The sequence below is a fragment of the Protopterus annectens genome, chromosome 14.part0, assembly GCF_019279795.1.
Source record: "Protopterus annectens isolate FY-2018-M chromosome 14.part0, PAN1.0, whole genome shotgun sequence".
NCBI lineage: Eukaryota > Metazoa > Chordata > Ceratodontiformes > Protopteridae > Protopterus > Protopterus annectens.
In genome coordinates this window covers 657661559-657677596 of record NC_056748.1, presented here as the reverse complement: position 1 = coordinate 657677596, position 16038 = coordinate 657661559, and the positions used below count along the sequence as shown (strand labels likewise).

Here is a 16038-nt window from a genome sequence, read left to right as displayed (position 1 = left end):
CTGTTGACGATCCAACAGGAGCAACCAAAAATCTTGCTGGTGGCTCCCTTTTGGCCAAGACAGCACTGGTTCCCCCTCCTTCTGCAATTTAGCCAAGGGCTGTCATCACAAATTACCCCACAGAATGGACCTACTCACACAGGACAAGGGATCTGTAATACACCCACAGATGCCAACTCTACATCTGACCCTGTGTATAGTAGACTTTTGATTCCTTTTAGACACCTTTTCTCTGAGGACATGCTGTAAGTTCTGCAGGAGGCCAGAAAACCCAACACTAGGAAATCCTATATTTCCAAATAGAAATATTTTTTCCATATGGTTCATAGGTAGGTACTAGGCTATTGGCCCTAGGGCCTATATAAGCCTAGCCAAACAATACCCTGGCTTTTGCCTCCCAAGAAAATTTTCCTGTGCCCCTGTCAAGCAGAGCCACAGAAGTGATCCCCGGGGTGAATTTCCTCTCTCTCATCCAATCAATAGGTCTCTTTATACACTAACTCCTCATGTATGCCCAAGGTGGTAAACGAGTTGTCACTCAATCAGTCCATCAATCTTCCCACCACCTTCTCTTCTCATTAGTCCTCTAGTAGGAAGATTCTGCATGCTTTAGATGTGCATAGGCAACTCCGATATTATTTGGATAAAACCAAGCCTATTAGGAAATCTGACTTCCTTTTGGTCTCTTATTACCCAAGGGCCCTGGGCAGGCCTGTTTTCAAGCACATGGATTTCCAAAACAATTTATTTTTGTTATCATATGGGAAGACTCTTGCCTCACCTGTCAGGGCACATTCCACCATAGCTTTATTTTCCTCTGGTGCCTTTTTCAAGGGTCTAGACACCTGTTCTATATTGGAGGCAACTACCTGGTCTTTTGTACTTACTTTCACAAAACACTATAAGTTAGATGGCATTTCCAGGTCCAGAGCTGGTTTTGCAAGGGATCTTTTGCAGAGGTTTGTAGAGTGCGCTACTGCTCCTCCACCTAATTCGTCTTCTGCATGAACTTTTGGGTTTCTCCCTCATGTTATGAATACTGCATCATATGAATAGAAGGACATAAAATAGTTGTGTAAAATCTTATAACCATAGATGTCCTTCTCTTCTGTATGTTGCAGTATTATTTTCCCCCTGCCTTCCCCCTGATAATTGCCTCTTTACTGGTGGCATGTTTCCTCACCTTAGATAAGGCTGTTGCTTTGCTTGCAGCACCCGGTTGTGAGGGTTGGTTCATGCCGATGTCCGCTTTATACCTATTGTCATTTTATGACCGACGTAGGACCAGTGCTGTATATGATGTCACACTACCCTACAGTCACATTAGACTTTTGTTTACAGGCTGGACATGAGTCGACCGGCGGTGCACTTCCTCATGCTATGAATACTGCAACATATAGCAGATAAGAGGACATGTTATGTTTATGGTAAGATGTTAAACAACAGTTCTTTCCATAAGTATGCATTTACCACAACATCCCCACTCAGTGTTTAACTTAGATAGACGTTTAAGTAAGTCTTATACCACCCACACTATAATGTCTCAGATGAACTGCTACCAGATTTGTTCAATTTTGTTTAAGGGTTATGTACAAGGGAACAAATGAGAATATTCTGGATATTACATAGAGTAGTATAGCCAGACGTTAGCACCAAAGGGTCATCAGTGAATAACAAAGGCAATGCACTTATGTCCTCCTTGTACACAGTCTTAATATTCAGTACACAGTTACAGAATAGTCAAATGTGCAATAAAATTTACAATTATATCACACAAGTTCACGCTTCATAAGCATAAACCCAAGTTTCACCTGTGAAAAGCTGAAGTTCACTGGCTTTATCACTCTTTGGAATACTAAGGTTTATACATGCTACCCCCAGTTTCACTTTGTCATAATGCTTAGAATAGTTATCTATAATTGCCAGGACTTAAAAAGATATGTGTACTTACCGAAAAGGATTAAATGTCTTAAGGACTGTCATGGGCTGGCTGTTAATGTGGAGTATCCTTGTAGATGGCTGTATTCAAAGAAATGAAAATCACCTTCAGTTTGAACAAATTATTCATGGCCACCAAGGTAAAACGTACATTGCTGCTGTTGTATTTTTTACTTCTACTGTAATTCATAATAGTAGAATCCTACTTTTAAAAAGAAACATCTTTAATTTTTATGCATATATACATACTCTATTATTGTTGAAAAAAATCAGATTGCATAGTTTACATTACTGTTTATTTTCATTCTTCAAATGTTTACACTGCACTATCTGCTAAATCATTAGCTGATAAAGTACTAGGCTCAAATCATTCAGATTCTTCAAGGCAGTCCAGTAGCCACAGCGGATCAGATCAGCTAACTTCAAAATCCAGTCAAGAAGACGGTAACCTGCTTTTGATTTAAATTTTTTTTGTGCATTTTTTCAAAACGTTTTATGAAACTAATAAAATACAAAGCAGGTAACACTGTTTTGACAAGTGTTACCGTGTTCTGTTTAAGTTATTGCAGTAATTAATTTGATGGAAACTGCTGATGTTTGTAACTTTAGCAAAGAATTACAAGTTTTTATTCCATTCTCTTATAAAATCACATGGCAGACATACACTCATTAGATTCATAAATATGTTTTTTAACTTTAAACTCAACAGTTAGAAATCTCATAGAAAAAGAGATTGTTCTCTTTTGTGCATTAGCATGCATGTTTTCCCACCGCAGTTTGAAACAGGCTTACTCTAATTTAGTTCTCAGATCAGAATGAAAGTTGTCAGTACTGAGTTGTGTTGCTTCTTCCATACTACCATATACATTGCACAATTCCCAGTTGCTTTGCAAGGAGGATGAAGCTCAGATGCTGCTGTTTTTGGTAAAACCTTTGACCATAATTTTTCTGTAACTACACCTGATTGTTTTGGTGTGTTTGTTTCCTCCTTAAAAAGTTCTGAGATTTCCCATATGACTTGTGTATATAACTGTCATGTAAATGTCCATATCTGCAAAAGTTTTACTCAAGTGCGTCTGCTATGTTTAATTTGCCTGGTAGTGGAAAAGTATTGCTGAGTTTAGAAATTATTTGTAGTGAGAAATCTGTAGGTAGTGCGCCATGCATTTTTGATACTATGAACCTCAGTTTTCTTTTTGCACAGCACAAACTCTGGGACTTAAGTTGTAAATGCGTGCTGCTAAAAATCCAAAACCCTGAATAACTAAATAGGGAAAGGAAGGATGTGTCCAGTAGGAATTGCTTGTCAGATGAAAGTGATAAGTGCTGCTGGACAAGCCACGTCAAGTTACAAGTGTGGATGGCAGTACAGGCATCTAAACTGACGTTTGTTACATGAATATCTTGCATTATTCATTGCAGTGTAGTGATCAAGTGTCCTTTTGAGAAAGGATAGGATAAACTCTAGCACCATATGTCCCACATTTAGTATCTGCACTTCAGCATAGCTGAGAATCTTTCACATCTGTACTACTGTGATGGGGTAGCCACCTACAAATCAGAATTTAGCGCGACAGATTCATACTAGTCCAAGGCAGCAAACAAGTAGGCAAATGCCCTGTTTTGATGAGTATGATAGAGTAATTGATGGCTAGGTATTATTCCCAAATGAAAGTATGGAACATGGGGGAGTATGACTATAGTTAATGAACACTGCACGGGGACAAATCCATTTCAGGTGCATTGGCATGAACTGTAGTTTAGCTATAAAAAAGGAAAGTGTTATGGATATAACTTTGATCTGTGATTGTTTTCTGTATTGGGTAGTTAAAGAAGCTTTGAATATATGCCTAATAGCTACCAGTGCGCTAAGATGGACATTTTCATGCTTTAGTTTTTACTTGAAATATAAAAAATCATGAAACTTATTCCTTAATATTTGTGAAGAACCATCAAATTTAAGGTGATCAAATTTAATTTTGTCAAAGTCACTGCTGCATTAGAAACCAAGGCCTTCAGAAAAAATTATATCTGAGTCTTTTCTGTCTGAAGCAAATGCTGCTTGATTTAATTGGCATACTGTCAATAATGACTCACAGGGGTTCCAAAATTGAGCATTGTCCTATTTCTTTTTGGGTTACATAAGGCAGGCTTTTGTTGCTGCTTTGTTGTAACATCTGTCTGATATGCTTTAGAAGCAATACAAATTTGCCACAAACGTATTAGTCTGAAAACAGCTCTGAGACTTTAAAAAAATAGCATTATTAAGTGCTAAAAGGAAGGCAGTTTGTAACACTGCCCTGACGCTTTATTTTCTTTTACAACATCTGCAGCTACTCAGTCACTTCAGTACTTTTATAGTGATTATATTGCAAATACTTGAAGAAATATTTCCCAGAACACTATTGTTTATATGCCAATAGAGAGTAATATAAATGATGTATTTAATCCTGCTGTAAGCTCCCACTGCCGTCATTATTAAGCAAAACAGTAACGTTTTTAGATGCTTTCCACCTGAAAAAATACTCTTAGCAAGAATGTTAGTGTTCCATTTCTGTTGTGCACCTGCTGTCATTGTCATCTTTAGAGTGTTTAACTGAATAACACCACTTTGCATCAACATATTGAGATATGCCTGCCTTAGTGATATACCTTTTGCCTGATAGTTTTGAGGAAAATTATTTTATTTGGATATTTATTTTATTTTTTCATTTCTGTTTTATTTTTATCCTTTGACCGGGTTTCTCCCACTAGGCTAGTAAACTCTATTCAGAGTAAATCCATTGTGGCATTTATACTACTAGGACAAATTTGCCCAGGGCATCGCAGAACTTTCCCTGCTCTTTTTAATAGGTGCCTTGGTATCTGAGCTACCACTAACTCAAGCAGTTGAGACCTTGGTTTAATGTCTCATCTGAAGAACTGCAAACTCAGGAGCACAGCAACCCCCACCTGTTGCATTGCAGTGTCAGCAAGCTTATCCACCTGGTGTAAAACTAGAACTCGTCTTCTGCATCAAAGGTGAATATGCTACCCACTGCACCACTGACAGTGTTAAAGGTACAGCTACACTCCATCAGAGCATCAGTCCCTGGTTTTCCATGGGCTCAGTTGGGTATACTCGCCTCTGTACTAGCAACGATCCCTGGTCTTGCATGGGTTCAAATGGAGATATTCACCACTATACTAAACAAGGGTTACATGCTGGGATCTTTGTTGAATAAAATATAGTAGAATATTTTTATTCAGAGCTGTAGTGGATGCTTTTTAAGCTGCCTTTTACTGTTATGGATTGTAGGATAGTCTGCTTCATCCCAACATCATTCATGTTGATGATTCATGTTTCCTATCTTTCACTGCTAATGCATTGCATACACATTATATTCAAACAGAGTACAGTATGTTTGAATAAATTAACTTATGTTCTGTAATTTTATACTCTTATGGTAAAGGTATGACTTAAGCTTTTCATTTTGCAGCATAATTTCATAAACTCAGATACATAAACCCAACATATTAGTCATAGGAGACTCCATTGTGAGACACACAGAGTTATTAATTGTTTGTCGGGTGCCAGAATCTGCCATATCACCAATGCAATCGTCTCTCAACATATACTTTTATGACTGTCATATTCCATATTGGAGTGAATGACTTGAGACATACCTCCCTGGACTATATGAAGAGAGATATGATCGAGCTTGTTGAATATAATTCCAGGCAGGTGTGTTCCTAGCCTTAAGCAGCATTCTGCTGTCACCCAGGGTGATGCTTCAATACAAACAGAAAATGATTGACTTTAACAGTTGGCTTAGTTTCTGGTGTCATTCCAAGAGGATGCAGTACCAGACAGCCTGAAATGACATGATTGACAAACCGGGATGGTTTGCCAGAGATGGCCTGCATCTGTCTCCCTTGGGTTTCACGCTCCTGGAAAAGGCTCTTGCCTGCACCATAGTGCATTTTTAGGCAGTGCCATGAGGTCAAAACTACCAACATGAAAATTTCATCAAAACGTAAATTAAAGGTCATGCTACTAAACGCTAGGAGTCTAAACATGAAACTGCACTCATTGCAAGCTTTCTTAACCCTGGAAGAAGCTGACATTTGTGCAGTCACAGAAATCTGGTTCAAAGCTGCGAAGAGCACCCCAGCTATACCAGGTTGCTCACTGTATCATTCATTCAGACTTCAAGCTGTGTACAACAAAACAAAAGTAGGTGGAGTTGCAATATATATATATATATATATATATATATATAAAACACACACACCTCTAGGCTGGTCAAAACAGTATGATGTGCAGGAAACATTCCAGGTGCAGTTAATTGACAAGATCAATATTCAAATCCTAGCTAGCTGTAAGCTTTCAGCTGTGACTCAAGATGCCCACTCCACCTATCTGGACCTCCTTGAATCTATCAGGATTGAACCCTTTACCCTGATCCTGGACGACTTTAACTATCCAATCATAGACTGGAAGAAATACTCATGCCAAAATACAAATGCCAAGAGATTCCTTGATTTCGTCAATGCAGATGCCTTGGACCAGTTGGTTGACAACCCCACAACAGGTGAAAATATCTTGGACTTGGTATTAACCAACATGAGTAACCACTGCAGCATCTGTAGTGTTATCATCCCTGGTAAGATCCAACCACAAAGCAGTCACTTTCGAAGTCCCCCCCAGCTAGCGTCAAAAAAAAACTTCTCCAAAGCTGATTACAACCTCCTGATGGAATGTATAGAAAGCTTTGCAGCCCCCTCCCCCTCCACAGGAATTGGCACACATGCCCAAACCTACACCAAAGTACTATATCAGCATTTATATAGCTGCATTGAGTCAGGAATACCAGACAAAATAAAATCATTCTCCTCAAAGAAGAGTAAACTTGTGTGGTGGACATCTACAATAAATCAACTCTATAATAAAAGGGAAAAAATTGCTGGCCAGGACCAGGTAGGAGCAGGTGCCTAATTGGAAGCAATCTCTCCTTAGCGTGAACAAGCAAATAAGAGCACTAGTGAAATTCTCTAAAGCAAATTTAGAATAAAGACTGGCCACATCTACTAAAGTCAGTCATAAGGCTGCCTTCACATATGTCCGCGGTCTCAAGGGAAGCACCCAGATCTGCTTAGTACTGGTGGTGAAGGACACCAGATGCACAAACGTTGTAGATATAGCCAACCTGTCGGCAGGCAAGTTCAGTGAAAACTTCAGTCCTCTGTCCCTCAATCAGTAAAATAGGATATCCCCGATGTTCTTTGTGTTTCACTGTTGCAGTCATCACCTGTGAGTTATCCCTGTTGTGGTAGTCCTTGGCCGGCCCGAGTACCAGAGTCAGTGTTTTTGTGTGTCAGTTGCTGTTGCTTGCTGTCTGACATCACGTTGTCAGTGCTATAAAGGAGAGCAGCCGACGCCATTACATCACTCTTTCTTGCCGTGGAGCCCATAACAGAAGCAGTTCACAAGTTTGCCGGTCGGTCACTATCAGAGTTTTGATTTACAGCAGAAAATGTCTAAAGCTAAGTACACCATTGGGGATCCTTTTTTTCTTGCACTAACCAATGTCTGAAAAAGTTAATTGTCTCGCCTGTGGAAAGCAAATACTATACCGAGACTTTCTCTCATACTGCGTCACTTGTTTAGGCCCAGATCACGACGTACCCTGTTGCCAGTTCTGTGCCCTCTTTAATATGAGAACCATTCGTCGTAGAGCTTTTGTAGCCAAATATTTTCATCTTCCGTCTTCGCATTCTGAAATGGAGTCAGTCAGCCAACTATCCATAGACATTCCGAAGAAATGTAAGGATAAAGATAGAGACAGACCACACAAGGCCAAGCCTTCCGATGACTCTACTGCTAAGCAGGTAGTCAGTTCTCCGGAATTCAGTGAGGTGCTTTCGCAGCCCCAGATGCCTGATTCGATACCTTCTCAGGCCTATTCTGAGACCCTTTCGGAGTCCGGGATGCCGCAGAAATCTTCCGAGGAGGCCTTTCGCACTACCGATTTCAGACAAAAAAAGTCGTCTTCTCTACCAATTGCCATTCCTCTCAGGACCAATGGATTCTGTTAGGCCTAGAGACAAGGCCACTCCCAGGAAAACTACCTCTAGCCAAAATGTTACTCCTGCTCCTCCTCAAACTCAAATGCTTAAAATGGCAGAGGATGTTATCACCCTTATCAGGGGTAGTCAGGCCACAACTTCTAAAAGGTAGAAACCTTTTTCCTGAAATACTAACAGAACAGGATTCTGAAGAGTCTGATTATTCAGATTTTGGAGAGGAACAACCACCTCTGACTGCTTATAAGGAGTCCGATGCAAAGGAATCCATTCCCACTGCCTCCTCACCAGAAGATCTTTCCTTTGGGGAAACTCTTAACACCCTCGGGGAACATTTCCACTGCGAATCCCAGGACTTCCCTCAGTCTAAGAAAAGACTAAGAGTTTCTAGACCTGCCCCTGCACAGACCTTTGGCCATCCCTCCTATCATAGAGATGGTTGATGTTGTCTTCCAGGAGTCCAGTCTAACTCCTTGACGCCCTCCCACCTGCTCCCAGAAAACCTGACTGGTATTACAGAGTACTGGATTCTCTCAAATATCTGTACAGAAATCCTGCTGCAGACCCAGAGGTCATTGCACAGGGACCAAAAGGATCCAAGGCTAGTTCTACAAAGAACCCTGCTCCTTTTGACAAGGTCTCCAGAGCTCTGGACAGATAGAGTAAAAAAGTATACATCTCTGCAACATTGGCTATCAGAGCTCTCAACTGTCAGTTCACATGTTAAAATATCAACAACACACTTTGGAACTGTTAAAAAAATTTCTACCTTTCCTGATTCTGCTAATTCTAAACAGTTAGATTTACTGCACTCTACTTGTCAAGTGGCTAAACACTCATTACACTGTGGATATGATACCGTAGAAGCCTCAAACAGGGCAGCAGTGTCAGGATCTGTCAACAGGAGACATGCATGGTTGAAGGAACAACCTCTCCCTGATCATGTCAAATCTAAATTACTTGATGCACCCTTGGATAAGGACCACTTGTTTGGAGAAGAAAACAGAAGAGGTGCTTAAAAAGATGGAAGACAAAGCAAAATCTATGCAAACAGTAAAAGATTTCTTTCAGGTACAACTTCCTTCGTTCAGCAGGAATTTTTCTTCAGAACACTGGTCCTTTCTTGCACCTAGCAGACAGGGGCAAGGTAAGCCCCGCCGGGGCAGACCACCCAGACTCCCACTCCAGGGATGGCAGAGAACCAAACAGTGGACCACTTTCTCTCCAAAGGCAGGGAGATGTTCTTTGTGTTTTACTGTTGCAGTCATCAAATTTGGGTTATCCCTGCCAGGGTAGCCCTTGGCCGGCCCGAATACCAAACGCTTAGTATTTCTGCGTTGGTTGCTCTCGCTTCAGGACTAACGTCAGGTCATCAGTAGTATAAAGTAAGGCAGCGGACACCATTACATCAGTCTTTCTTGCCATGGAGCCCAAAGCAGAAGCAGTTTGCACTAGTGCCAGTCAGCTGCTACCTGAGTTTCATCTTCCAAATTGAAGCTGAAGTTTTCTAAAGCTAAGTACCCCGTTGGGGATCCTTTTTTCTTGCACTAACCGATGTCAGAAAAAGTTAACAATTGTCTTGCCTATGGAAAGCAAATACCACATTGTGACTTTCATTCTTACTGCATCACTTGCTTAGGTCCAGACCACGACGTCCCCCGTTTTGTTCAATGCTAGAACTATATGTCATCAGGCCCTTATTGTAGCTAGATATTTTCACATACAGTCCTCGAATTTCGATATGGCTTCAGTAAAGCCGTTCGACAGTAGATCTTCTGAAAACCGTAAAGACAGAGACAGACTGCTCATGTCCAAATCTACCGATGCTTCTGTTAAGCTAGTCGTCAGTTCTCCGGTCCTCAGTGAGGCACTTTTGCAGCCCCTCATGCCCGCTTCTATGGATTCGCAGGCCACTACCAAGACCCTTTCGGTGTCCGGTATGCCACAAAACTCTTCTTCAATTAAGGATCCTGCAGTTCTCTCCCTTGGATGGGTCTGGAGCTGCTGAGCAGGCACCAGCTTCCGAGGAGGTACTTCGCACTACCGGTTCTCAACACATACCGACAACTTCTTTTGCGTCTGCCATACTTTTGAAAACTACCAAATTTCTAAGGCCCAGGGTACAAACCAAACCCAAGAAACCGACCCACTCTTGGGTACCTGCTTGCTTGCCTCAATCTCAAATGCTTAAAATGCCAGAAGACCTTATGCTGATGAGGGGAAGCCAAGCTACCACTTCCAAAAGAAAGAGAGATCTATCCCCAGTAGTTTTGTCTAAACAGGAGTCTGATGACTTTGATGCATCTGAATATGAAGACATGCAACTCCTCTCTGCTTATGAGGATTCTGATGCAGAGGACTCCATTCCTTCAGCCCCCCCCCCGAGGACTTTTCCTTTGGGGAAACCCTTCATACCTTAAGGGTGCATTTCCAATGGGAATGTCAGGACTTCCCTCAGTCTAAAAAGAGACTGGGAATTCTTAGATCTTCCCCAGCACAGACCCCTGGCCATTCCCACTGTCCTGAATGATGTTGTGGAGGATGTTTTCCTGGAATCCAGTTTGACTCCTGACACCCAGAAAACCAGACCAGTATTAGACTCCCTGACTCACAAATTTCTTTTTAAAAATCCTACTGCTGACCTTGAGGTAATTTCTCAAGGGCCTAAAGGAATTAAAGCAACCTCTGCTAAGAATCCCACCCCCTCAGATAGGGATTCCTGAGCACTAGACAGATGGGGTAAAAAAGTATACACCACTGCTACTGTTGCTATCAGAGCACTAAATTGCCAGTTCCATATACTAAAATTTCAGCAACATACCCTGGAACTCCTCAAACAAAGTGTCTTCCTTTCCTTCTTGTGCAAGAGTTGATGCATTCTGCAAGTCAAGTAACTAAACACTCCTTGCACTGTGGGTTTTGACACCCTAGAAGCTTTTTGCAGGGCACCAGTTCAGTCCTTAGAAGGCATGCATGGCTTAAGGAACAGCCCTTGCCAGATCATGTTAAATCTAAATTGCTGGATGTACCCTTGCACAAAGACAACTTATTTGGCTCGAAGGCAGAAGAGGTCTTAAAAAAGATGGAAGAAAAAGCTAAATCTACGCAGACAGTTAAGGATTTCTTACAGGTCCAGCCACCCAGGTTCAGCAGGCATTGCCCGTCCAAGCACTGGTCCTTTCCTGCTCCCACCAGGTCAGTTCAGCCCAGACCCTGTGGAACCAGACCTCCCCAGACACCAGCCACAGGGAATGCAGAGATCTTAACAGTGGACTTCCTCCACTTCAAAAATAGGGAGTTCTAAGCCACACCCTCATGGTAAGAACTCACAATGACTCTCCTCCCCCACTCCCTCCCTCCCTCTGTCCACCTTCTCTTACCCCTAGGAGTAAAACTCTCCTTTCATGCAAACACCTGGGCCACCATTACCAACGACCGCTGGGTCCTTAACATAGTGTCCCAGGGCTACAAATTTTCTTTCCACACCCTTCCAACTCCAAAAGGGTTCCAAGATCTACCTCCAAACCAGTGGGCAGAGGTACAAAAGCAAGTCCTTTCCCTGCTCTCTATGACTGCAATAGAGCCCGTTCCTGCAGAAAAGAAAGGCCAAGGTTTCTACTCCAGACTTTTTCTGGTACCCAGAAAAGAGGGCACTTCGTGCCCCATCCTCTATCTATCCATTCTAAACACCTTCCTGGTGATAGCAAAATTAAAAATGCTCATCCTCGAGCAGCTGCTACCCATGATCTCCAAAGATGCTTGGCTAGCCACCCTAGACCTAAAAGAGGCCTACCTCCACATTCCTATCAGGGAATCATGCAGGAAATATCTACGTTTCAGGGCAGGATCTCTGCACTTTCAGTTCTCTGCACTTCCCTTTGGCTTTTCCTACTGCTCCCAGAGTTTTCACAAAATCTCTGGCTCTGGCCATTGCCTTTTGCAGACAAAGGAATATCCAGATTTACCCATACTTAGACGACTGCCTAATTCAGGCAGACAGACAGGAAAAGCTGCTCAAGCACCTGGCCTTTGTAGACTCCCTACTGACCTCCCTAGGGTACACAATCAATGAAAAGTAATCCAAACAAGTACCCACCCAAAGGATTATATTCCTGGGATCAACCCTCTACACAGCATCCCAGATGGCATTCCTTACACCAGAGAAGTAAACTTACCCGACAGCCTACTTCTCTCAACTAGCCAACAGACCCCAGCTATCTGCCAGAAAAATCCTGCAAGCTCAGGAGTTCATGGCATGTCACATTCTACTCATTCCGTATGCCAGACTGCATATGAGGAAACTTCAATGATACCTAAAAAGCCTTTGGTGTCAGCACTCTCAAGACCTGGAAACTCTTATTATACCCATGATACCTTGCCTCAGAAAAGATTTTCTTTGGTGGGTATCAGCATGCTCCCTCAACAAGGGGACTACCTTTTACACCACTTCCCACCCCAAACCGTCACCACAGACTCATCAGACTATGCCTAGGCTACGCACACCAACCAAAAAGAGATGATAGCTGTCCAGCACACCTTGACAGCTTTCAAGCCCCTTCTCTCCCCAGGGGCTCTCCTGATCAAAACAGACAACACCACTGTGATGTGGTATATCAACAAGCAGGGAGGGACTCACTCCTACCCTCTATGCAGGCTGGCCATGACCCTTTGGCACACAGCCTTTGCCATGCAAGTCCACCTGTTAGCACAATTCCTGCCAGGTTCTTTAAACTCTCTGGCAGACCACTTAATTAGAAATCTTCTGGACCCACACGAGGGGCAGCCAGACAAAATAACCTTCACCCTAATAACTCAGAAATGGGGCATCTTGAAAGGTCGACCTCTTTGCTTCCCACACCAACCATAAACTCAGCAAGTTCTGCACCAGGGAGCATCACTGCATGGCTTGGAAAGTGGATGCCCTGTCCTTCCCCTGGGTCAATCTGTCTGTGCCTTTCCTCCACTACCTCTCATCCCCAGATGAGATCCTGCTCAGAATAAGGGAGGGAAAAACCAAGGACAATTCTTATTGCTCCAGACTTTCCTCGCCAGCACTGGTACCCACTGCTGCATAGCCTGTCACAACTGCCACCATAGCATCTCACTCAGACCCCAACCCTCCTGACCCAGAGGGAAGGAGAATTCATGCATCCTCAATTGCAGACCCTCAATTTTGCAGCTTGACTTATTCACTAACCACCAATCAATCTGCCAACCTCAGTAAACAGGTTCTAGATGTTATACATGAGGCCAGATGCCCTAGCACTAGAAAGTCTTATGCTGACAAATGGAAAAGGTTCTGCACCTGGATTCAGGCTAAGAGAAGCCGATACAGCACAGCCCTCCCTCGCTCTCATCTTGGATTACTTAGCTGACCTGCTACACAGTGGTGTCTCTTTTTCCTCTATTAAAAGTCATGCCTCTGTTATCTCTGCTCATTTCCCCACTGAGCAGCCCCTTTTCTCTCACCCCCTGATCAAACAATTCCTAAGAGGGGCTAGCAATTTGAGGCCACCCAAAAAGAGCACCAACCCCAGCTTGGGACCTTAACTTTGTGTTGGAAAAGCTCACCTTGCCCCCCTTCGAACCAGCATCTTCAGCAGAGTAAAACTTTCTCTCCTGGAAGACTGCTTTCCTTCTGGCCATCATTTCAGCCAGAAGGGTCTCCGAGCTACAAGCACTCATGGCTGTGGAGCCCTTCATAGTCTTCCATGCTGACAGGGTTTCCCTCAGGACTAACCCATTCTTCATGCCCAAAGTGGTGGCCAGTGTGGCTCTCAACCAATCCATTCATTTGCCCACCTTTCTCCCTAACCTGCAGAACAAGGGGGAAAGGATACTGCGCACACTAGATATGCAGACAACTCAGATCCTATCTAGACAGGACTAAATCCTTCAGAAATTCTGATCAATTGCTGGTTAGCTTTGCTGCAGGGACAGAGGGCAAAGCCATCTCCAAACAAAATTTCCAAGTGGATAGTACACTGCATCCATTTCTGCTACAAGCAGCATGGAAAGCCTCCCACTACAGGGGTCAGGACTCACTCCACCAGAGCCTCCACCTCTGCAGCTTTCCTCAGAGGAGTCCACCAGTGACATCCTGGAGGCTGCCACCTGGACATCTGTTCACACTTTTACCAAACATTACCAGCTGCCTGTCTTCTCCAAATCCAGGGCAAGGTTTGCCTCTGCAGTCTTGCAGGGCATCCTAGCCAGCCCCTAGTCTCTCTGACTGCCTCCACCCTTTTCCTCAGCTTTCGGAATCAACTCAAATGTGATGACTGCAACAGTGAAACACGAAGAACATAGTACAGTTGTATGCACTTAACATAAATGTAGATGTTTTAGTGTATTCACTGTTGCAGTCCTGGATTCCCTCCTTCCATCCCCCTCTTCTTTCTACTCTCTCCTTACAAGGGATTTTTTGTTTACTTGCTACTGGTGGGGGTTCTTCCTCCAGAACCTGGCTCCCACTTAGAGGCTTCTGACAGGGCAAAAAAAATTGATGTAGTGGCGTTGACTTCCTTACTTTATACTAATGACAGCCTGACATCAGTCCTGAAGTAACAGCAACCGAAGCATAAATACTATGCTTCCTAGTATTCGGGCTGGCTGAGGGCTACCCAGGCAGGGATAACCCAAATGTGATGACTGCAACAGTGTATTCACTCAAACATCTACATTTATGGTAAGTATACACAACTGTACTTTCTAAGCCATCCCTCTGTGGCAAAAACTCTCAGACTCCCCCCCCCCTTTCTCTCACCAAAAACTAAGAGGAAGGCTCTCTCTGCAAAGTAAATTGGCTTTCTGTCACAAAGGACCAATAGGTCTTAAAGATAATTTTTCAGGGATACAATTTCTCCTTCAGTGAACTGCTCAACTTACCTCCAAATCGGTGGATAGAAGTATTGAAACAAGTCCAAACTCTTATATCCCAAGGGGGCAGTAGAACCTGTCCCCTCAGATCAAACAGACAAAAGCTTTTATTCCAGACTATTTCTTGTTCCCAGAAAAGAGGGCACTTGGCACCCAATCCTGGCTCTATCCATTCTGAACACCTTCCTGGTGGTCCCCAAATTCAAAATGCTAAACTTACAGCAGCTGCTGCCTATGCTGACAAAAAATGCCTGGTTAATAACCCTAGATCTAAAAGATGCCTACCTCCACATCCCCATAAGGGAATCCTGCAGTAAATTCCTTCACTTAAGAGCAGGCTCACAACACTTTCAGTTCTCTGTGCTACCCTTTGGCTTATCTACTGCTCCCAGGGTATTCACCGAAAAAATTGTGTACCAGGGAGTATTGACCACCTAGCGTGAAGGGGAATCCATTGACCTTCCACTAGAACACCCTCTTTGTGTACGCATTCCCTCCTCTGCCTCTTATTCTAAAGGAACTGATGAAGATAAGGGAGGAGAGACCAAAGGCCATCCTCATTGCTCCAGATTGGTTCAGACATCATTGGTATCCCTTACTGTGCAGCCTGACCTTACAGCCTCCCAGGGAGCTTCCCCTGATCTCAGACCAGATAGTATCTGAGCTGTCTGCACTCAGGTGGGGGGGGGGGGGGGGGATGCTGCACCCAGATTTGCAGACTCGCAAACTATCAGCATGGCTAATACACTAAAGACAAACAAGGGGCCCCTGTTAAGCAAACGGGTCCTAGACATTATCACAGAGGCCAGAAGGCCCAGCACCAGAAAATCTTATGCAGGTAAATGGAAAAGATTCTTCTCCTGGAGCCAGTCAAGAGAGGACAATACCTCACAACCTTCCATCCCTCTTATCCTGGACTACCTAGCGAAGCTTCTTAATAGTGGCATCTCCTTCTCCTCTTAAAATCCACGTCTCAGCCATTTCAGCTCATTTTGATACAGAACAGCCCCTGTTCTCCCATCCATTGATTAAACAATTCCTCAGAGGGGCTTCTAATATCAGATCTCCCAGAAGGCGACCCACTCCAGTCTGGGATCTAAATTATGTTTTGGAAAAACTAACTTTATCACCCTTTGAACCTGCTGCTTCAGCAGA

General features: G+C 43.3%; 1 protein-coding gene across 1 annotated transcript in view; it reads left to right on the top strand.

The window, feature by feature from the left end:
* BICC1 (BicC family RNA binding protein 1) overlaps positions 1-16038 on the top strand; it is a 1908684-nt gene that overhangs the window by 1416384 nt on the left and 476262 nt on the right. The window contains exon 17 of the mRNA XM_044056407.1: positions 2212-2382. Coding sequence (XP_043912342.1) covers positions 2212-2382 — 171 coding nt within the window. The remainder of the gene's footprint in view (positions 1-2211; positions 2383-16038) is intronic.